This window comes from Melospiza melodia, chromosome 4 (genome assembly GCF_035770615.1).
Source record: "Melospiza melodia melodia isolate bMelMel2 chromosome 4, bMelMel2.pri, whole genome shotgun sequence".
NCBI lineage: Eukaryota > Metazoa > Chordata > Aves > Passeriformes > Passerellidae > Melospiza > Melospiza melodia.
The window spans coordinates 61,702,803-61,727,214 of NC_086197.1; the positions used below are offsets into that span (position 1 = coordinate 61,702,803).

At 37.7% G+C, this 24,412-nt stretch overlaps 1 protein-coding gene across 8 annotated transcripts in view; it reads left to right on the forward strand.

Annotated features, from left to right (window-relative positions):
* ATP2B1 (ATPase plasma membrane Ca2+ transporting 1) overlaps positions 1-20,741 on the forward strand; it is a 60,295-nt gene extending 39,554 nt beyond the window's left edge. For 4 of the 8 annotated variants that reach the window (XM_063154919.1, XM_063154917.1, XM_063154916.1 and 1 more), the window contains exons 11-22: positions 2,054-2,295; positions 4,895-5,132; positions 6,017-6,196; positions 6,285-6,372; positions 6,671-6,777; positions 8,291-8,482; positions 8,684-8,897; positions 9,029-9,240; positions 11,106-11,213; positions 13,053-13,235; positions 13,467-13,625; positions 17,828-20,741. In XM_063154919.1, the coding sequence (XP_063010989.1) occupies positions 2,054-2,295; positions 4,895-5,132; positions 6,017-6,196; positions 6,285-6,372; positions 6,671-6,777; positions 8,291-8,482; positions 8,684-8,897; positions 9,029-9,240; positions 11,106-11,213; positions 13,053-13,235; positions 13,467-13,625; positions 17,828-18,139 (2,235 nt within the window). In that variant the 3' untranslated portion in view covers positions 18,140-20,741. Of the gene's footprint in view, positions 1-2,053; positions 2,296-4,894; positions 5,133-6,016; positions 6,197-6,284; positions 6,373-6,670; positions 6,778-8,290; positions 8,483-8,683; positions 8,898-9,028; positions 9,241-11,105; positions 11,214-13,052; positions 13,236-13,466; positions 13,693-17,827 lie in introns of all 8 variants that reach the window. The other 4 variants (XM_063154923.1, XM_063154920.1, XM_063154924.1 and 1 more) reach the window with 4 other exon arrangements.
* The last annotated feature ends 3,671 nt before the right edge of the window (positions 20,742-24,412 follow it).

The window sequence follows — 24,412 nt, forward strand, 5'->3', positions numbered from 1 at the left end:
CTACTTGAAAATAAATATTAAGCAATTAATATTTAAGAGTCGTACATTACTACATAAAATATAATGAAAAAATGTAACTGCAGGTAAGGATTTTGATGGATTTTTATTCCAGATACTGCTGTATAAGTTCGTAAGCTTTAGAAGTGTAATATATTTGCCAAAATCTTATTTGAAACTTGCAAAATGTTTTGAAATTAAAGACTAATTGACTGTTACACATTTTACATAGTGGATTATTTTAACATTTTATATGCATTATTTTCTAAAACTCTAAACATAGCTTCCTTACTGTAGTTATTCCAACATGTTGTATACTTTACATTCTTCAGGCAGTAAAATAATAAGTAAAATTTAGTAAATGCATTTCAAGATTTTGCAGAAGTCTCCCCTATGGATGCTTTGTACACAAATAGCAGTGAAAACTCAGTTCAAAAGCTACTTATCGACCAATAAAAATGGTATGTCTGCAAGAATTTCCACAATAGCAGTACTTGAGGCAGCACATAAAGTTTGACAGCACTGATTTCTCTAAAACAAGATGGAAATTCTATAATGAGTTACAGCACATGAGTAGTTTCACAGTGTTTTCTAAAGCTCTTTCTATACCAAGAACAAGGTAGCTATTTGTAAACTGACCTAGTCCCTTATTACTACAATGTTAACTGAATTACATCCACTGTGGTAGAGTTAGGCTGCTTTGCAGAATCACAGAGGGCTGAAAGGGACCTCTTGAGAGAGCCTCTGATCTGCTCCTCCTGATCAAAGTGAAGTCAGCTAGAGCACACTGCTCAGGGCACTCACTCAGGGTTTAACAATCTCAAAGGATGGAGACGTTGCAACCTTTTGGGCAGCCTGATCAAGTATTTTATCACCCTTAGAGTAAAAAGTGTTTCCTTATCTTGAAATGGAGTTTAAAAATCTTCGGTTTGTATCCATTGCCTGTTCTTTCGCTGGGCATCACTAGGAAGGTCTGGCTAGACAGTCCTTAGCATTGTTCCAGCCATGTGCCTTATTCAGGCATTCAATGCACACCAAAAAGTTTCTCTCCCTGAGTGTTGTCTTGTCCTGACTGAACACCCTTTCAGCTCATCCTCATATATGTATTATCTCTATTATCTTTGTGTGCCATGGATGCACTTACTCCTGGATGTTGATACCTCTCATACTAGGGCACCCAGAACTAGATGTCTTAAACTGCACATTAAAGTGAATGTTTTCAAAGTGTGAGTATTCAGTGTAGCCAAATCCAAAATCTTGCAGCTCTGAACAATGAAAATGGACCACTGACTTATGATTAATGTAGTTCAGCTCTAGCCACCTGAGATGTGTCAGATGCAGTAAGTGCTTCTCCATGTTTTGCTTCAAAAATGCTGTCGTGTTATGCATATACAAACTCAAATATTTTGAGATAAATACTTCTTTACTTATAGGACTAGCATGTGCAGAACCCGCATTGCTGAGATAAGAAACTTTTTCTGGTATTAAAGGATTGGAAACTTGTTTCTGAACTCTTTCCAGTTAAATAGGCCATGGCCTGGAAAACAGAACTTGTAGTGAGACTTAAGAAGCTTAAAGACTTAGTTTGTTCAGAAGAAGGCTAACAGGTGATGTGGTCATAGTCTAAGTCATTGAAGAATTATTACAGGGGAGAATACTTTAATGTAGCAGAAATAATTCCATTTAGCTTGCTGAAGTCAGTATATGTGAACTTATCTGTACTTTTAAAATCCAAAACAATTGTTCAGGGTCTACACTCAATTGATCAGATAAATATTTAAAGTAATGGAAAATGTCCTTTAGAAAGGTCATGCTGGGATTGATACAAACTTAATTGGTGATTTCTGAAGAATTGAAAGATCCTAAATAGGTACAGAAGTTACTTTTAAAAAGCAGCATATGACTTTAGATTATGACTCATAGGAATTTATTAAGTAATTACTGAAAAAGAAAACCTCCCCATCCCAGAACTAAGCTTGTCCTTCCTTGTGTTCTAAGTGCTGTGCTTCAGTGGTTTATAAGTTAACCTAATCAGTGGTGGTTCTTGTTCTTGCAGCCTCCTGAAAAGGAAGGTGGCCTACCACGTCATGTTGGAAATAAAACTGAATGTGCCTTGCTGGGATTGCTCTTGGATTTAAAACGTGATTATCAGGATGTAAGAAATGAGATACCAGAAGAGGATTTGTACAAAGTGTATACCTTCAATTCTGTTAGAAAATCGATGAGTACCGTGTTGAAAAACTCTGATGGCAGTTTCCGGATATTCAGTAAAGGTGCCTCTGAGATAGTTCTTAAAAAGTAAGAACAACTATTACTGTGATTCAGCACTTAATTTTTGCTTTATGTTGTGATAGGTGGAGAGACTGACATGCTAAACAACATAGTCCGTGGAATACTTGTCTCTCCAGTCACAGATAAGGGCAGCATTCCTGTACCCTTGTGACTACAGCTTCACAGCCTGTCTCCTCCTGTTCTCCTGTTGTTTGACTTTCTGCAGTAAGATGGGCCATTAGCACGTTCATTACTTTACTTCAAACACCCCAGCCCTACCCCTCAAAACAAAAGAAAAGAGAAAGAGATGGTGGTCATGCTTTAGTTACACTATTTTACTTTTAGGTGTGGTTGATCAAAATGCTCACCTGCCTTATAGTAAAGTCCCAATAGTTGGTATGCCTAAATTCCAGGAAGAGCTTGTGCCTTTGAAAAGTGATTACTTTTAGCATATTATTGCTTAGACTATACAACTTGCTGTTGATCATTGTAACAGGAGGTTGAACTTGAATGTTTAAACAACTTGAGGGGTTTTAATGTGACAAAGCAATTGCTTCCTTATCCATCTGCCCACCTAGAAAGGATTTATTAGCATGAGATTAGACTTAGTGAGCGATTAGGTACCACTGGGACAAACCTTTATAGGTGTGAAGTCAGCTGTGGTAGCTCCTAACTAGGTGAGGAGAGATGTCACACGTGTATGTATCATGTTCTCTAGGAACAGCAATTGGCAGCCAGGCCTGTTTTGGTTCTGATGTCAAAGTGTTTCTAGTCTAAATAACACATAGACTATATTCATCAGTTAAATTTACTTTTTTGCTTGTTAATAGCTCCCCAAATCATTACCTAGGAAGGTACTAATATACTAAAGAAAAAATATAGAGCTCTTCCTTCTCCTCAGCTTTTTGCTGAGAACAAAATGAATAGATGTGCCTATATTCACATTACTTCCACCTTCTGAAGTATTTTGTAACTTATAATATTGGACAACTGAAGTGTAGAAGTTGGTAGAACTCAGTCATCCCAGATTCACGTGGTCCACTTGACTTAGTAACTGAAATAACAAAATAGATAATAAGAGCATTTGGCAAAGAACAACAAAACCTAGACTGATTTGGATATTATAGGAATAGTGTTCAAATAGAAAACTACTTCAGAGTATGCACTGGATTGGACAAAGATTTAGCCATCATAATCTGCTTCCTATGCAGTACCTGTAATCTGGTTTGTCAGTTATGCTGCTCTTTCTCTGTTTTAACATATGTAACTAGACTTGAATACCGAAACTTAAACATGAACATTTATAAGGCACAACTGAGTCACTAGTAAATGTAGAAGAAATGCAGAAGCTTTTGCATGTAGAGCATTTTTTTTCTTTCCTTATCACTAAGTCAAATATTTGAAGTGAGTTCCAGTGTGGTTTTGCATGGAATGTATTTATATGTATTTAGTCATATTGAAATGTTTGAATTTGTCACCAGCCTTATGATTACAGCTAACACTAGATATCCTTAATGATTGCTGACATTTGAACTGATAAGTAAAATCAGAAAATTCACATAGACTTTCAGTTATGATATGAATTTTGAAGCTCTAAGAGACTGCTTCATTTTAATTTTCTGTATGAGGTGGAAACTTTTAGGGAATTCCCTAAATCTTTGGACTGTACACTTAACTGTAATGCTTGTCATCTTTGCTGGTCTACAAGGTCTGAATTTGATATTTAATGAAAGTATTGAATTCAATTTTTTTTCCCAGTGCTGTAGTAGTACTAATTTGTAAAACTAATGGATAATAGTGTTAATTTATGGCAAAACTTTGTAAAGAGCACACAAGCAAGATTTAATTTCTTATTCAAATCATTAGTAATGTTATATTCATGGCATCAATATTCTTAAAGTATCTATGCTGTCCATGAAAGCAATGGCATCTTTGGCATGAAGAAACATAATTAGGAGAGCAAGTATTGAAATGTTAGAGTGCATGGTGGTGAATCCAGTCTCCTATACAAACATTTAAATAAGTTTCAATATTTGCTTTTAATATTTCACATTGGCTCACATACCAGATGGTCTCTGAATTCTTTGCACTTAGACTGGGGGAGAAGGGGAAAGGCTGCAAACTTTTTTGTTCTTAAGGGTAGCAGTACCTAAGTTTGCTTATAATGCTGTAAATTTAATGCTTGCAACTGTTCAACCACCTCATGAGTGTTCTGAAAGTGTGTTTACTTCTGAGACTGTATTGCTGTTAACAAGGTGGGATTATTTTGCTGAGCGTGAAACTGGATTTCCTCAACCAGTGCAGACACCAGTCTGTTTACATACAATGGAGAAATGGATACTGCTGGGAGGTAACTGATGTTTGTCTGTGAAATTCGTCGGGCATTACTTTAATCCTAGGATGACTGGCTCAGTTGAACTTTCTACAGAAAGTATGTTTTGCAACTGAAGAAAGTGCATTTGGAGAAGATTGCCTTAGAGAGATACCACTACTGGATTTTTGTGCCCGTGTGTTAGGGTCTAGCAAAAACACAGCTTATAGAAACTTACTGGACTTGACTGATAAGATGAAGAGTGAGTGGAACTTCTGGTTAAAATTTGATAACTCTTTAAACCTTTCTTTCCAGGTGCTTCAAAATACTGAGTGCTAATGGAGAACCAAAGGTATTTAGACCTAGGGACCGCGATGACATTGTGAAAACTGTAATTGAGCCCATGGCCTCTGAAGGTCTCAGAACCATCTGCCTGGCATTCAGAGACTTCCCAGCAGGGGAGCCTGAGCCAGAGTGGGACAATGAAAATGATATCGTTACTGGTCTGACATGCATTGCTGTGGTTGGGATTGAAGATCCTGTGAGACCTGAGGTAGGGTCACCAGCTAAACTGCAGTGATTCTGTTACACGGGATTCATGTTTTTCATCATGCAGAGTACAAGGAACTGAACTGCTATTGTATGCCTTAAGCATAGTTAATAAATGAAAATCTAATTTCTTAAAGAGAAAGTTAATGGAGCTATAAAAGCAGATTAAAACTGCTTAATGTCACTTATGCTGTGTTACTGAAGCTCTGTACAAACTAATAACTTAAGGTACTTACTGTGCAGGATCTCAGTAAATGAAACAACTTGTTATTTTTTTACCACTTGGAGTATTAGGACTTTTGGTTTGGAAAAGATTAGCCATTGTGCTTGTTACCAGTTTCTCATGGGAAATGATGGAGAGAGGTGAGCTTGTCACCTGAGAACTGAGGGCAGGCAGTATGGCTTGTGGTTGAGGTGTAAGGTTTTTCAATAGTGAAAGCTTTTATGCCACGTGCACGTGAAAGTTGGGGCTGATCTGCACTATTGTCACTTCGCAGTAAAAGTTACTGATGAAGTAGTGGCATATAAGCTGTAGTTTATTTCACATAATCATAACTAAAATGGCAGTACTCAGTGCAGCCTAATATGTCATGAGGATTTTTGTGGTATTTTGAATACTGTAGTATTTGAAAAGTTGCAGGAGGGAGGGGAGAGGGGAACAGATATAGCAGTGGCACAAAGCCCCTTGCCAGAATTGCAACTTGTGTAGTTTTTAGGAAAACAATTGTGGTATACTACTTAATTTTTTTAAATGTTCTATAACTGAAGTCTTCATTTTAAAATAAGTTATCCTTTTACTGAGCCATAAACATTCCTTTTACTCACAAGTCTAGATTTATTTATCTAATGCACAGTCTCTAAGCCTGTGGGGTTTTTCCTTGCTTACAGGTACCTGATGCAATAAAAAAGTGTCAACGTGCAGGCATAACTGTACGTATGGTCACTGGTGATAACATCAACACTGCTCGTGCTATTGCACTGAAATGTGGTATTCTGAATCCTGGTGAAGACTTCCTGTGTTTAGAGGGCAAAGACTTTAACAGGAGAATACGCAATGAAAAAGGAGAGGTAAGCATGCTGACTCTCTCATCAAGTAGAACAACAGATACTCTTAAGTTTCCTACCTGTGAAAATATAACCAATGCTCTTTCTGCAGATTGAGCAAGAGCGAATAGATAAAATTTGGCCAAAACTTCGTGTTCTTGCAAGATCTTCTCCCACTGACAAACACACTCTAGTAAAAGGTAGGTAAAAATTCTCTGAGCTTCTAAGTAAAGTTGGATTATTTTTCCCTGTGCTTCTAGGAAAAAAAAAATAGGACTGAACAATGGGAAATGCCTGTGAAGTTGTTTCCAACTGACTTTTTTCTTTTCTGCTTGAGAGGTGGAGCAAATGAGAACTGGTTTTGGTGACTGTTGTGTGTGTTTGTTTGTTTTTTTGTTTTATGACTGATAATGACAAAAACTGGGTTTCTCTTTCAGGCTAAGTCTTTTCTGTGTTGCTAATTTAGAACTATAACACTTGTATGCTGTTTTATTTTAGGTATAATTGACAGCACTGTCTTTGACCAGAGGCAAGTTGTAGCAGTAACTGGTGATGGTACCAATGATGGTCCAGCTTTGAAGAAGGCGGATGTTGGATTTGCTATGGTAGGATTTTTTTTTTACATCCTCAGTATTTTATCAATGACTTATCAAATCACTTCAGATTAAAGAACCTTGTTTCATGAGCAGGAAGACCATAATGAAAGAGACTGCCAGATGTTGATGTTCAGAATGGCTTTGGAGGCCAAATCTTGTACATCTGAAGTACAATTGAAGCAACAGCATTTTATGATAGTGTATGCACTTGTCTGGATGATTTGTTAGATTACATGGCTTTCTCAGCTACCCTTTCATGTGGCTGCCAAGCAGTGTCTTGGCTTTTAAGTGCCTATATTGTATAGACACATGCTTTAAGTATGTGGGTTTCATCTTTCTTTCAAGACACAGAGTAAGACAGATTCCTCAAGCTTCCTTTTGCCACAGGATCCCTCCTCAATGTTAAATGTAAGAGGTACACTTTGGTCATGGCAGCTCACTGTAGTCTTAAAGCAGTTGAAAGGAAAGAAAAAATGAAGACCACACTCTCCTATACCACATGCAGAAAAAGAAGGACAGACTCAGATTCTACTCCTGAGAGAAAAAATGGGAAAGATATTTCACATCATTCTCAAGGAACTTTTTTCAAAAACATAACTTAAAAATTTGACAGCTACATATGAAATGTTCTCTAGTCTGTAACAGTCTTGTAACAAGTATCTTTGTATAGCTGCTGTAGTTCCCACTGTCAGGGGCAGATTTGTTTATCTATTTTGAATGTTTCCTGCAGTTGCTGCATGTGTTCATCAGAGTGAGGAACTATCTTCTCTAACTGGTTGCCTAAACAGCACTTAAATATACCATATGATATTTAAAGGTACCTTTTAAGGTGAACACATAGCTGTGCAGGTGACTCATTTCCTTGACAAAATAATGTATCAAGAGTAGGGATCATTAAATTTGCTACTGAGTTAGTGGATTTGGAATGCCAAAAGAAAAATTAAGATTTTTTGAAATATGTGTCTTTAGGCATCATTACACAGAACACAGCTGTGTAGGTACTGTAGGAGACTAGAAGTGCTTAAAATTTAAGAATGTCATGTTACTTTGCAATGCATATGCAATGACATTGCATAGTCTAGTGTTCAATGCTAATGTCCTTCTGCAAAAGGCTTTTGGTAATGTTTATGATCCTACTGTGTTGCAAACACACGTGTTGCCTGCTGCTGGAATCCATACAACAAAATAATTAGGGTAGAGATTGAACTGTAGCACTGCACCATCTGGTGGCCTTCAGCTTGAACAGGGTTCAGTAACATTTCTTTGGGAGAACTTAATGTGTCTTTACTGTCAACCCTCAAATTTATATTAAGGTCTTTATTTTAAGGAGAGCATTACTTTATTTTCATTTTTCCAAGACTTTCAAGTAGAACTTGTTTCAATAGGCCTTTATATGCTTACGTTAAAGGAGTCCTTCAGAAGTTGGGCATCCAAGTGAATGCTGACCAAGGACATAATAGCTTTTGTCATAAAATGTCAGTGCATCCTGTTATATTTCATAATGTTTTTCTTTTTCTTTCAGGGTATTGCTGGAACAGACGTAGCTAAAGAAGCTTCTGATATTATCCTTACAGATGACAACTTCACCAGTATTGTTAAAGCAGTTATGTGGGGACGAAATGTCTATGACAGCATCTCCAAATTTCTTCAGTTCCAACTTACTGTCAATGTAGTAGCAGTAATTGTTGCTTTCACAGGAGCATGCATAACACAAGTATGTACCAGTGGGGAATTGTTTCAGTTAATAAAGGTTGAAAGAGTCATGATTGATTAATTCTTGAGTTCAAACTCTCACTTAAACAGTAGTCCAAGGATCATAATGCTATTCAGAACATGCCGATATTGTATGATAGATGCCTTTAATAGCTGCAATTTCTGCACTTCTATTGGAGGGTTTATGTATCTATTTTTATAGGATTCTCCACTTAAAGCCGTGCAGATGCTGTGGGTAAATCTCATAATGGACACATTAGCTTCTCTTGCCCTGGCAACAGAGCCACCCACTGAAGCTCTTCTGCTGCGGAAGCCTTATGGTAGAAACAAACCTTTGATTTCTCGTACAATGATGAAGAACATTTTGGGTCATGCATTCTACCAACTTGTAGTGGTCTTCACACTCCTGTTTGCTGGTAAGAATACTGAGGCATTACAAAGTTATGCTGAATGTTGTAGAGAAATGTTTCTTTAAAACTATTTTTTTTGCTGTAGTGTATATGTAAAGACACTAATCAAGATGTTCATAAATGCCTTTTATATACAGGTGAGAAAATTTTTGACATCGATAGTGGAAGAAATGCACCTCTGCATGCTCCTCCTTCAGAGCATTATACTATAGTATTTAATACATTTGTGATGATGCAGCTTTTTAATGAAATTAATGCCCGAAAGATTCACGGTGAAAGAAATGTTTTTGAAGGAATCTTTAACAATGCTATCTTCTGTTCCATTGTGCTGGGGACGTTTGTTGTGCAGGTAAGCAGAGTCTTGGACAGTGGGGGGAAAATGCATTTAGTGCACTGTGTACTTGCTTACCTTGGAAATGCCAATCAGCTAGTGCCAGAGATCTAATTTCTGCAACGTGGAAAACCTCCAGGGTCAAGCACACAATAATTAAGTTGTAAGTGCAGCTTGATGGCGTTTTTCAAACCTCTCTGAAGTTGGCAATACTGGAATGTTGTATAACCTTTCGAATTTTCAGCTTCTTCAGTTTTATTTTAGTATTCTAATCTCTTGGCAAAAGATGAAGAAGTTGTGTGTCATCTGTTCATTCACCCCTTGCCCCTAAATCTTTCTTATAATATCTACTGGTGTATCTGAATGAGAGTCCATTTAAACAATTATAGAAAAACAACTTTTTATTTTCTTAATGAGATTAGGACGTGAATAAGCTTTAGAAATCTGAGTATCAGTTTTTACCTTTCTGGTGCAGGAACCAGTGATGCCTACTGGTATATATTGTAGAGGTGCTATTTTAAGTGAAAAAAACCTGATGTCTAGGGATCTTCTGTTCCAGCACATAGGGGAACTCATCAAAGCCAGTTAGTTAACTCAGTACATGTCAACAAAGGAAATTAAATGATCTTCAGTTGATTGGGTTCACATGCTGGTGTTGAGAAACACCAATTTAAAACAATCTACAGTAAATAGTTACAAGAACTATTTTCACCCTCTAAATAGCTTTCACTTTCATTAGTCAGAAGAAATAACAAACAAATCAGTATACTACTTAATTTCAGAACCCATTTTCATTTTGAATTAAGTTATTTAGGACAAATAGCCTACATATTAAGCTTCTCCTTAGACTTGATAATTCATGAAGTTGATGGAAGTTATATCAGTTCAGGCATTGGAAATGTATGCACTGCTGCTTCACATTAAGTCAGGGAACTTACTCTCTCAGGTTTAGATTTTTATAGATGACACTTCTTCAGAAACTGTTCTTATTTTTTGGGTTACGAATAAGCAGATTGACTGTTGTGCAACCAAGCCAAACATTTAGAAATTACTCCTGACTGCCACTGTGTTTGTTCTCTTTATAAATTTGGCAGTCTGAACGCCTTCCCACTCCTGATTTATCTCAGTGTTTAATTTGGAGTTAAAACAGAAGATACTCTTTGCTTTTTCAGCTGTCAGGTGTCCTACTTAATGGTCAATACTGTCTCCTTTTCATGCCTGCCCTGCTGCTTTGAATTGTTGATTCTCCAGGGCAGACTTCCATGCATATAATTCTTATGCAGAGGGATACCTTGCTCATTAGGGCCCATACAGCTTGTTGCAATAGCTGAGGCAGTAGGAGCTCATTTAATTTAGCTTTTGAGCTCTCTGCCCCCTTCACCCAAGATTTACTACATGTGGTGATTTAAAGTCTGATATTTAACAGTGATGTGGTACATAGTAATATCCTGTAGAATTACTTCTGAGATATTTCATGTCATATGGATCTACGAATTCTATTAATACGAATTTCTGGCTCTTGGACTTAGTTCCAAGAGGGGTGTTCATAGCAAAAGTAATCGCTGTACATTTGTAGCATCAAATGCACACTGTAATTGTGAAATGAAGGGGAAAAAAAAAATCAAGCAAAATTGAGGAGTCAGCTAGTTTTCATAAGTGTGACATTTGAAGAATGAATGGGTAGGTCTTGAAATACTGAAAAATGGAAGAATATGGCATAGGTTTGGAAACTTGCTCAAACTGCTAAGACAATAAAAGAATATGCTTAATGAGATGGGAAATCTTGTGTTCTCTTGCAGAGCTGTCTGTTGTGATCTTAAAGCATTAGGGAATTTTCTAGCAACAGGTCACTGATACATGTTTAATTATGTTTTTCTCCACAGATAATTATTGTGCAGTTTGGTGGAAAGCCTTTCAGTTGCTCAGAACTCTCAATTGAACAGTGGCTGTGGTCCATTTTCCTGGGCATGGGCACACTACTTTGGGGCCAGGTAAACTAGGATTTTTCAAAATGCCAAATATCTATTTGCAACAATATACTTTAAATGGAAAAAACCCCCACGCTGTATTTAGCATTCACATCTTTCAAGTGGACTATATGAATATATGAAGACTAACAGTAAATATTAATTACAATTGACTTGTTCAATAGATATATTGAAGTCTTTAGTTGAATATTCCTCAGAGTGGGTCAATTGTTAACATTTCATAACTAGATCCTGTGGCTGCTTTGTTTAGCAATTTTTAACTAGAAGAAACTGTAGTTACCTTTTAAATATGAAATTCTATCAGCCAGATATGAGTACCAGAAAATGTGGTAACAATACACGATGCAATGAACATGCTAATGTTAAAATATATTTAACTTGGTGCTTAGAAGTTTTCTTGAAAATTGAGAATTGCTAAATTTGACAGTATTTTCTTGATTTAAAAACCTCCCTGAGTAGCAAGAAATGCAGCAAAACTCAGAGCAACTTTCTTTTAATCGTTATTTGCATAATTGTGGCATAATTGAAAAGTCTTCCCACTTAGTAAGCCATTACATTTGGACTTTTATTTCCTTTCCCCTCCCCCCAGAGTGTCATTACTATTGCATGCACAACAGTGCTTGTAAGCAGCAAGCTTATTTACGTGAAACTTTAGAGCTACAGAGTTTTCTATTATTTAATGACATAGTTGTCTAAACTTTTCATACCACATGAAGAGTTTTCCATTACAGTTTCTTTCCTTCCACTAAGTAAAAGACACTTCATGTTTCACCATAAAATTGGTAGGATGAATTTTAGTTGTAAATACATACATAGACATATGTTCTAAAAGTGACTAAGCTTTTTAACAAGGTTCTCTGGAAAATTAATTATTTAAAAAAATCAAATAGTGTCACTCTGAGGTGACTCCTAGGAGAGAATCGAGATGGCTTGAAATACCTTTGACCCAAAGTATCTTCCAAGGGCAAAGCTTCCCTACTGCCATTCATGCTGCTCTAGCATCTCATTAAATTCAAAGAGCTTGAATTTTCTGAGAATAATAGAAACTGAAGTGTGAGCTGGGAGCATTCATAGTAGCAGTTTCAGCATAAAGGGCTGTTTATCTTGCTTTTGGTGCAGACTTTTTTCTTCTGCAGCTGCAAAAATGGTCTTCTAGGTTTGTAATGATCAAGGAAAGCAGTCTTAGAATTTATCTGAATCTGCTACATAGAATATACCGAAAAATGACTCCCCTTAACCACATGTAGTTTTTGTTTAAGATATATAAATTGCTATACACCAAGTAGCAAAGTAACAGCTTGAGATACATAAAATTTCAGAAACATCACTTGCCTTGCAAATGGATTGATATCTCCCAGGTCACAAATGAATGAATGTCTCTTCTGTATTTCTGAATTAATTGTGGTTACTTTAAGTGATGGAGGTCCCACTTGAGGTGACAAGTCATGCTCATCAAACTGGTGAAACTGTAAAAGCTTTGGATACAAGCACAATCTACAGGATTAATGGCTTTTGTAGTTTCCATACTGCTCCTTCCTGGCATTGTCAAGTAATGTTAATGCGGAATTCTTTGTCCCTGGCAAGGTTGTTTTGTACTCCAAGTTTAATTTTGCACCTTGGTTGAGATAGTAAGTATATTCACAGCTTTGCAGCTATTCAGCTGGAGTGATTGTTTTACACTGATGCAGTCACCCTGTCTATGTAATTTAGTTTTTTCAACTTTGGAAATTGTATGCAGGATATCTGTTAAGCCTTAAGACTGGTATTGCTCTTTTTTCGTTGTTGTTGTTAAACAAAGAATATTCCTTATAATCCTGATTTATGTATTTCATCCACTGTTAGTTGATTTCAACAATTCCAACCAGTCGACTGAAATTCCTTAAAGAAGCTGGTCATGGAACACAAAAGGAAGAGATTCCTGAAGAAGAACTAGCAGAAGATGTAGAGGAGATTGATCATGCTGAGAGAGAATTGCGTCGTGGTCAGATCTTGTGGTTTAGGGGCCTAAACAGGATACAAACTCAGGTATGGTCTTGAAAAAGGTAGGATGCAATGGGTGTTACGAGGGAAATTTCTCCAGTTTTGACTAAGGTGGCTGTTCTAACTGGTGTGACTGAGACTGTCAAAAGGGGGTTTGGATGGATGTGTAATCCCTCAGGGTCCTCTGTTTTCTTCAGCTTTAAATGCAACTCTTGCCTGTTTATCTGCTCTGTTTTTAAAAAGTGCCTTTTTTTCTTTACTTTTTGTGTGTTATAGATGGGATGGTCCTTTCTCTTGTTCTCTCTCTCTCTTGCTGAGCAAGCTGTCACAATCTCTGATTCCTTGCAGATGGATGTAGTGAATGCTTTCCAGAGTGGAAGTACCATTCAGGGGGCTCTAAGGCGGCAACCCTCCATCGCCAGCCAGCACCATGATGTAACAAATATTTCTACCCCTACACATGTAGTGTTTTCCTCTACTACTGCTTCTACTACTGTGGGGTGTGAGTGTGTGTTCCTAAAGTGCATGAAATTAACATTTCCTAATTCACGTACCTAACGTTTCTCATTTTCTCCTTAGTACTTAAAAATCATCGTTCAGGCTTTTATAGAGCTCTTCCACAAAGTGGAGTCCTCAAGACTTTTTTTTCTTAGAGGGCTGAGAACAGGTGGAACAGTTTCAACAAAAGACTTTAATGCGAAAGCTGTGAGCCTGCACATCCTGTGCCTTCATCCATTCGTGTACAGAGGGAGTTTTAAGATAAAAAGGGAAAACTGTTGTAAATTTTCGAGTATATGCCTCTTAGGGTGACTTGCATTGAATAAGTGAATTAACTGTATAATCATGGACCCAGGTCAACAAAAATAGATCTCTTGCACTGTAGCACAAGCAATACTCAAGTAAGCAAGCTGATTTGGAAGCAAACGGTATGTTGAAGACATGAATGTAGTTAGAACATGGAGCACTAAATGCATTTTCTTTGTAGCCTGTAAGGAACTTTATGAATCTCTGCTTTCAGTGGACCTTATTTACTGAATAACAACTTTTTCAACATCAGGATTCAGGTGGCGAAACAAGGCTTCTAAAATGCATACAAGTGAGAAGAAATGCAAGTTAGCTAATATAAAAAGGAACAAAAATTAAGCATTAAATGGCAAAACTTTCATTCGAATCTGAAGGGTTCTTTTTCCTCTCTAGGTTCTTCTGGGAGCAGTTCATAAGCCATCAGTGACAGCGAAGTATCTCGCCTCAATTCTACCATCTCTATCTTGTGCTCTAAGTGGCATTTCAGTTTCAGCCTTCCTCTCTGTAGAGGCTGGAGTTTTATTTGCTCTTGGATGTAGGCCTAAACTCTGGAGCCAGAAGATGCATAGTAGTTGTAGTTGAATACTGATAGCCAATATCTTTCTTCAGGGTTTTCCATCTTAATACATGTTTAACTTTCTTCTCTAACTTCCTAGAGACGGGTTAAATAATTGGTTTTTTAAAATAACTCTGAGAGGGCTGCTTCTTCCCCTTCCCCTCCCTGCTTAAACTTTCAGATTACCAGATGGATGAAGACCCTTAATTTCAGGAGCTGTCTTAAGTGAAATGGTGAAATCTTCAAACTCTATATATTTATTTTTATTATTATTTTTGGGCTCAGCCAGAATTCGCGTGTGAGCTTGCACAAGCATTTACCTCTGTATTTGTTCTCCGGTGGTGAGACAGGTATTTCCCTACCTTGCAGTAGTACTGAGAAGCTCAGCTCACAAATTTGCATGCCTCAAGAACACAAAATGAAAAGTAGATTTAACACTTAAGGATGCACAGGATTGCATCTCCTAGTTAAAATGCTAATTAGTAACCTGTATCCCTAACTACACTCCAGAACATTAATTAGACATTCAGAATTCTCTAGAGAGCAATGTCATTCCATGCTGCTATTTGAGCAGAATCTACTGGGCACTGCAGCATCTCATTGCATCAAATGACCAATGCAGATACAGAGCTACCATAGCAGAGAACTAGTTTTTTATCTTCACTATTCCAGCCTTCTGCTACACCCTCCACAAGAGCAGCTTTTGAGAGCTAATATAGATTAATGGGAAGCAGATGTGTTATTGTCTCTTTTTTGGAGCTGCTTGTTGGAAAATAGTTCCTATGAAGTAAGGTTGCAACTCTTAAGCAGCCATCTGGTTAGGAGGATTTGGAGTGCCAACTGCGTTCCTTGCTATTCTGGTACTAATATGAGGAAGGCCTGATGACAGTATGAATTACACTTAACAAATTGTCTTGTTTGCACCTCACTTACATGATTTATTTATAGTTATCCCTCTAGTTTAATTATCTTGAGTGGTTGAAAATAGAGCCTTCAAAACACTAGATTTTCCCTTTTAAAGTGCTGAAAGTTTGATTTCTGCCTTTGTGGCTGGACTCTGAGGGTCCTGGGCTTGCTGTAGTGTCTAGTCCACTTGTGTAGTATGCATTCTGCATGGGCACCAAGCCTTTATTGTGGGTATGTATACATTCTATGATAATTATAGCTGTCCTCTTAAGCCAGAATTGTTTTTCATTGCTGCTGATGTTTTAAATTCTCATCTGTAAGCAATGAACAAACAGTCCCACGGGACATTCATATTTCATTTTGCCACAGAAATGGCACAGTGGGATGCAACATGCCAAATAAAGTCATTGCAAGCTTTCAGTCTGGTATTGTCACTGCTAATTTTCTTGGTAAGTGCCAATCCAGTTTAGGCAGCTGGCTGGATTTATTTAAACCTTGTATAATGCGTCAGCTCCTTGACAGTGTGTTCAATTCTTTTCATGCAATGAACAGTAAAGTACTAGCTGCTGTTATAATCTTTTCTCCAGCACATTCACTCTCTTTTCTGCCCTCCCCTTACTGGTAGTTATGTCCTCCCCCTTGATTGTGTGCCCCATCCCTGTTTCCCCTTATTTCCTGTGCCTTCTTCCCTTGCCTCCATGGTTAATTGGGCTCAGCATGTACCTGTAGTATAAAAATGGGGACATGATCACTTTGGAATAAAATTCTTTGTGCAAGTGGTCTGATGAAGCAGAGGTGGGGAAACAATGCTGCTTCTGGAACACAGTTGAGACATGAGACTTTATCATGGTTCAATGGTGCAGTGGTTCCATTTAACCAATTTGATTTTACACATTGCTTTTGGGGAGCCCTTCTCTGTTTACAGGGAACTTCCCAGGTGTACCTTAGCTGTTTTGAAGTCTCTGCTCTTGATCTGTTTGACCTTCCAGCTTCATTCCCTCACCTGGAAGTCACTTTATTTTTCCTGCTGAGGAACTCTGGAAGCACTAGTCATGATGTGTTTCTCAGCTTGAAACAAGTCATCTTGGATGCGCTAAGAAAAGCTTTAAATTTGACTTGCTGTTTGTAACAGCAAGTTCTTGTTTACTACAGAGTTGCTCTGCTGCTTACTATTTAACACTATTTCACACTGCTTTGCTGGAGACTTGCTCAGGGTGGGGATGTTGAGAATTGAATAAGGAGTCAACAGGAGGGAGGGGGAAACTGTCTTGGGAAAAGTGTTGGATAAACGAGTGAATGACTTCTGCCTCAGTGTACTTGCTTTATCAGTTCAAGAATGGATCCTCAGTTTCTCTAGTTGATCAGGGAAACACGAGGCATGGGAGAAAGGGGATGTGGGCAGCTGGTTTCATCATTCAAATAATAGTTAGGAAAGCTTAAATTCAAGTCAGCCTGGACATGCACAATTTGCAAAATAAAGGTGTACTTTCTTTTGTCTCTAAGCTAACTATGGAAGGTTTATTTCTAAAATCTGCTAGCTTGGCTTTCTGATTCAAAAAATATTAAAAAACTGAAAGACACGAAACAGTCCTCAGCCTGGGAACTGTGTCCATGAATTCAATGTAAATCGAAGACTCAGCAAAGGCTGATCATCCTGCTTTTCTCACACCTGGCACTACTTAAGTAGTCTCTTCAAAGTTACAACCTGTCCTGGCTACTAAACTATACAACACAGTATTCAATTTCCTACTTCTGGTCTTAAGTTTCCAAAGCACTGTTCACTAAGGAGCTTTCTCTAGAGTGGTAAATGGCTATATACTCGAATATTTACAGCTGTTACAGCGGTATTCTTTTTTGCATGACTTCGTAAATGTTCGTTCATTGTGACATTGGCTTACACTTGCTTGGCTTTTTCATAGTCAGTTGACATCCTAATTCCTAGCATGAGAATTAGTGACCCTTTTATCCCCTAACTTATTTTCAGCCTCTCCCCTCCTTCCCTCCCTTCAGTCTCACCCAAATATTCAATAAAACACTCATTGAGATTTAATTTTTGAATAAGTAAATATTTGTTGGTGTCACTGCTGAAAAATGCTTAGCCCATGTTAAATAATTAAACAACTCTAGTGCCATGTCTGAATTTTAGGGCCCTTCAGCTTTTTGCAGTACTTTCACAATTTTTATTCCTACTGTGTAGACTGGCAGTGCTCTACTGAAATGCTCTTCATTTTTTACAGTTTATTGCAAGTTCCACTGCATCATACAAATTTGATTCACTCATGTCTAGCTGTTTGTGGATTCAAACTCATAAGAACCATGCCATTATCTGTAAATATGCAGCATTGTAACAATACTTTTTCTTTGTTTACAGATCCGAGTGGTGAATGCATTTCGTAGCTCCTTGTACGAGGGGCTAGAGAAACCTGAGACACGAAGTTCAATTCACAATTTTATGACGCATCCTGAGTTTAGAATAGAAGACTCCGAGCCTCATATTCCCCTTATTGATGATACTGATGCTGAAGATGACGCTCCAACAAAACGCAACTCTAGTCCCCCTCCCTCTCCCAATAGAAATAACAATGCGGTTGACAGTGGAATTCACCTTACAACAGACAAGAACAAGTCTGCTACCTCTTCATCCCCAGGGAGCCCACTACATAGTTTGGAAACATCACTCTGATTGTAAGCTGAATGTTAACACACTAGCTGCATTGTAAAGAAATTGAAACTGGGTCTCTTCACACATTATGATGGACAAGATGATATTCTTGTCTTGGACTTCAACAGAAGAAACACTTGTACGAATGTAGATTTATTTTTTTAAAAAAAAGCTTTCTGCCAGACTGGAGGGTGCTTTTCTGGGGGTGGGAGTAATAATGAACTCTGACAGATAAACAGTAACTCAGCATAAGTGACCTGTGGATCATCTGTTGTACTAAGAATGGTCCTGAAGAGTGTGTTAGCAGAGCTTTAGTTTATCGTGATCCTTTTCTGAGGGGAAAGCTGGGAAGGGCAAGGAGGCCCTGGATCATTGAATTGATACTTTAATTTCTGCTGTTGGCTGTTAATAATTTGGATTATTTATGTTTATAAATGATACAGATCTGTTTACAAGGTTTGTAGATACTTTTTTGTTCCTGTTCATAGATGGGAAGCTTCCTTATAAATGATGCAGAGAAGACGAAAAACAAAACAAAAAACCAAAAAAACTAGTCCTTCAAATACTGCTGTATTTTCAGGAAAAGGGTGTTTCTATTGAAACTGTACTAAATTTTGCCTGCAATTTACCTTGTTAAATATTGTAGATAAATTGCTACTACTAATAGCCAAATAGATAACACTAATGCTTTGTAAAAACATGAGCAGTGGTGTTCTAATGAAGTTATGGCCTCTGTCCTAATTAGTTTCTTAAATACATTTACTACTTAATGGTTTTGAAACAACTGTTTAATTTTTAAAAATTTTGAGAAACTTAATAACTTTTGTTCAGAACTTAGTAGGATTGTTTAATGCAGGACATCAACACGTGATGGAACTTGCTTGAAATATTTCTGTTATCTCGGGCAAAATGGATTAAATCAAAATACATCAGAATCTTAGTCCTTTGTTTTTGTCTAATCATGTTAGTTTAGTGCTGTCTTGGTGAACTGTGAGTGGAACTGTGATTTTTTTCTAATCTATAGAATCCTTCATGCAGCATGAGGGCTGTTGGCATTTTGAAAGGTTGTTAGTGGGTAGCATACATGTTCTCCTTTTTGTTTTTGAAACTTGTTTGTAAACATGAATAAATCTGCCCTTTTGTTAAAATAAAATTGCAGCAATGGTTTCTTACAGATTTTTTTTTTCTCAGCTCCTACTGGAAAAAAACAGAAGGTACTCTTTTGTGTTACTGGTTACCTTTAAACTGCAATTTCAAGATGGTAACAGCCCCACTCCAAATAGCTCTCTGGGTAAATGGAATCATGATGGCTGCCTCCAGAATGAATGTAAGCTAAGGTACTCAAAAGTCTTCACTGAGCCAACAGGATACTCCTGGGGAATTAATAGGTCTGCCTGAAATTCCAAGACTTACTGTGAGTACCGTGTAATAAATGTTTCTCTGACCGCTTAAGTGAGGGAGCCTGAGAACTGACATAAAGCACAGGTGAAATGCACCAGAACTGATCGGCTAGAGATTGACTGAAGAAGTTATGGTCTGCCTCTGCTGTATTGTTCACACAGCGAAGGATGATGAAACAGTACTTGGTCTGGCACTTCCTCATGTTTTCTTGGTCCAATACTGCTTAAAAGAGCAACAGAAGACATGAGTTGTAAGATTTTCTTTTTCCAGCTCTGTATTCTTAAAAATACCAAATGAATTTTTTTGTTAAATAATGTAGAATTATGGACATTTTTTAAAGTGGTCCCTTCAAAGGACTGCAAGAATTAAGTTGGCAAGGAGGAAGGAGATAATAGTGGAGCTAACTGCAGAAATGAGCAGGTTGGGAAGCTCAAGCACATCTTTCCCTTGTGGTGGGGTACATGCATGCTTGGGGTTGTCCTTTAGTGGATATTGTTCAACCTGTGGCACTGTATCCCACTGTCAACCACTCCTGAATTCCATCTTTTCTATTGTACTTCAGTAAATACACTGAATTCTAGGCAAGGGGGTTGAGGGTTGGGGGGTTGCACTTGACACTTTGTATAGTGATATCTCCCACATGTTTCTAGCACTTTTCTTACATCATAGTTCTTATCTAGAGCGCTTGGTTGGGGGGTCAGTTTTTATGTAAGCTATTTTCTCTTTACTACAAAAGTCAGATAAGCACTGGCTTAAAATAAAGGGAGTTTTCTTTACCTGTGAAGTACACTGCCATGTGGAAAACTATCTTCGTTTAACTTCGTTAATGAGCAATGATTTGACTTCATTTCAAAACAAACTTTAATTTTCCCCTCTTCTCTAGGTGTGATCATGACTGCATGTTAAATCTTTTTTGGAATAATATCTACACTTAATCCTTTTGTGGGGGGTGGGATGGTGAATGTAGGCTTTGTACATCGCTGGTCCCTCTTGATTCTGTTAACATCAATGTGCTGTTCTTGCAGGAAACATTCTTACAGAAATAAGGAAAAGTTGTTTAAGAGGGGGGTATGCTTTCTTTGTGATCTCAAGAAATCATAACATTGCCTAGATTATGAAATGGTTTTCACTAAGCTCATGAGGCCTTCATTGCCTTTCTGGTTGTAAGGTTTACTTGTCTTTCTTCTTGTAACTGAAATAAATAAAAGTGCTGTTCATCTCAGTCTGTATGGGGACTGAAATTCTTGAATGTCAGTACAGTACTGATTTAATCCTGAAATGCATGCCAGTTATATAAAACAGCTCTTGCTACAATTTTGCACTCATTTGCTTTCAAGAGGTCATGGTATATAGTGTACATGGTTGAGTGCTAGTGACTTGGAACATAAACTCAGTTCTACACTGAGCGGCTTAAAATGTGGTTTAGAGTGGCTTAAAATGGGGTTTCCTGGGTGGGATGTCTGCTATAACTGTACATGTTAGGACACCTCATATTGGCTCTGAAGGAGGGCTGAAAACAGTAACTAATATAAGAAGACTTCTTTTTTTTCTTTCCCCGTATTGGCCTTAATAGGAAGAGGAAAATGCTGCATCATGGAGTAGTCTGGAAACAAATGCCTTAATGCTAAATAAGTGGGTAAATGCAGAGGTCTACAGCAAGTACAAGCAGCCAAAATATATGAAATAACATACTCAAAGGCTTTCTTAGAATAACAGCAAATTTTCCAATGTGTCTTGAAGTCAGCAAGCAAAGGTAATATTCATGGAAGTATAACTTGTGTATATTGAGTATTGGAAAGTGATTCCAAAGGCCTGATAAGTTCAATTTCTACTGCCAGTAGTTCTAGCCTCTGCAGAGCTGTAGAAAAATCCAGATCATAGTTAGCATTACATAGATTAAAGTAGAATATCTTAATGTCTGTACTACTTTTCTAATGCAAATACTTGGTTTTGAAGAGTTGCTGGTTTTTTCCACCTGCACCCTCTCCCCCAGCAGTGCATTTCTTCTGATCTTACAGATTTCAAGCCCTCACTGAAGTACCTTAACTATTTGGATGAGCCTGGCCAGCTTTAATTTATCTCCAGATTGATTAGGCCTGTTTATTCAGGACCATGTCATGAGAAATTCTGGGCCAGAATAAAGACCCTTATAGCTATTCCTGCCAATCTTCTCCCCTGAACTGTGTCCAGAAATACCTAGCCACCTTCCTCAGGAGGTTGCAGCATCCATCAAGGAGATATGACTTAGTTTTTAAACAGAAGCCTCCTACAGGTAGTCCTTGTCCTTTGTGCTCAAAGATGAGGGCTTGCTAAGAAAATGATGGGATGGGTTTAGACAACTGAGAAAAGACAGCATGTAAAAGGTAGCACACTAGATTTTTTTACTACTGTTACGTACACTTAATTTAGAGGTTTTTTTTACAAAATTTATACAATTAGCAGTTTGAAAAGGGTACCCTGGCTTGCCCCAGATAGAAGACAGTGGGAATTTAAACTTGGAAAAATAACTAACAGGAGTATTTCAGGGAGTTAACAGCTTTTGGAGGAAGTGTACATTCTGGAGTACTGGAACATCATCTCACATTCTGATGTAATGGCAAGTGTCAATCCAAACATGAAGCAGCAGTTGCTCACTGAAATGGAAGTGTGCATTCTGGATCCCTTTGAGCCCTTGCACATGTAGCAGTATCTAACTATTCTGAGCATCTTCACTGGCTTTCCTAGGCTGCCTCTTTTGCAGGGCACGAAGCTGAATTATGCTGAAAGACTGTAAGTATGATCTTACAGAAAACTTTTCAATGTCTTCCTCCTTGGCAAAGGAGGCCTCCTTGGCCTTGGTGTCACTCTATGGCAACTGCTCAGGCACAGAATGAATACTGGCTTTTCCTGTTTTAAAGCTCTCAGTCTCTTGTAGAGAATTAGGGTGTGCTTTGTGTGAAAAGCCTCCCAAAGCTTTTGATTTAAGATATAATAAAAACCACAAAGCCAGTCTACAAATAAACCCTGGAAGATATGTTTGTTATCTTCAACAATTTCAGTATTACAAATACAGGATTTAACTTTCTCAGTTTTTCACAAGTTGGTTGCTCTGATGGCTGCTGGGTACAAAGCATCTTCAGTTATGACCTAAGGTTGTTGCAAGATCTGAAGGTAAGCCTGTATTTGGCAGATATTTGTGGGGAAATACATAGCTTATTTTGAATGCTGTGCTGGCAGCTTCTGCATAGTGTTTTGTGCTATGTATTTTAGGAGAGAATCTGCAAAATGAACAATTTACAAAATTCAGATCCATGCAATAGGACCTGTAAAAGGCATAGATAAGTGGCACCGAATGCTTGAAATAGGAAATTCTTCAAACTGATATTTTGGTAGAAACCAGGATTTTTCTTTGGACAACACTGCATTAGAGATGGGAAGATTTCTCTTTAATCACTTGCCATGTATTGGCCATTAATGTTCTGATCAGTGCATCAATTTAATTCATTGAGGACCATCATTCAAAAAGCATTCTAATAAACAAGTGTTTTTAAATAAAAAGAAAACTCTGGAGAAGGTACTTTTTTGTCATATTTTAATTTCCCTAAAAGATAAGTCATTCTTAGCTTCCTTCCTTTTGCCAAATCAACTAGGCTCTGCTGAAATAAATCTAGCAGTATATAGACATAAATTACAACTTGGTAACTCCTTCCTGTCTTCCCCTTTCCAGTCTGCCAAGGATGATTATAGGGAATCAGTGAAGGACAGATGGGGTAGGATGTGCAGTTGTGGATTTGTCTCTTCTATCATATTTGTATCTTGCCTTTTGATCCTCTCTTCTGCTTTCTTCTTCAAGTTCTCACCCATTCGCAGTAAATTTTGGGAGTACTTTTTATATGGTAGCATCCTTTGGTGCTGTAGCCCAGAGCAACTCATAGCTCTTTCAACATGATCTGTGGAAAGAACTGGCTTTGGAAAAATAAAGAATGAAAGAGAGACAGACAGCTTTTTTTCCCAATTAGAAACAAAAGACAGTATGAGTTTCATTATGAAATTTTTAAGCCCAAAAGAATTTGCAGGCCAAATATCACCAGAATGGCTTGGCCGGTTACTTAGCCCATAAAAGATTCAGAACACAGCTGAATTGATGCCCTTATAAGAAATTAGTTTCTGATTTTTCCAGTCAGTCAAAAGCGACAGCACGTGAAAATGCCTGAACACAAGAAAACACACAGAGAGGTTAGGGAGTCTTCATCCTTGGACACACTCAGAACTCAGCTAGACACAGCCCTGAGCAGCCTGCTGTAGCTGATGCTGCTTTTAGCAGAGGTTTGGAAAAGATAACCTGCAGAGGTCCTTGCCAAACTCAGTAATTCTCTGATCCTGAAATTCTTGAGCTGGAGGTGTAATTCTATTGGGTTTCTTCATTATCCTCATGGATATTATTTCCTTACATAGATGGAATTCAACAAAGACATCAGTCATTGGAACAATCAAACCTAAAGCAAAGCAAGGAAGCAACTGATTATTTTCTTTCTCTTATCTTAAACTGACCTGATCAAAAGGCTTGCTGATATTTGCCTGTTTTAATGCTTACTGTGGTAGCAGAGCTTGGATCACTTCTGCTCCAGTAAATCTTCTTGAATCATGACTGGCACTCTGTAGTTCATAGGAAAGCCCACAGATTGTAACATGACCTATAGAAAGCTGAAGACCTGTGGAAATCAGCTTCTCTTCAAGGAGAGGATTTCTCAATTTGTTATTTGCCTCTTTCAGGTGTAGAAAGAAAAAAAAAATTAGCTGTTTCTAAAGGAAGTTAAACTCCAGCTTATTTGAAGATTTGTGTGGTTTCATGTTTTTAATCATAGAAGGCTATAATTTACCTGGAATTGAGAAGCTAACTTTTCTCCTTATCTT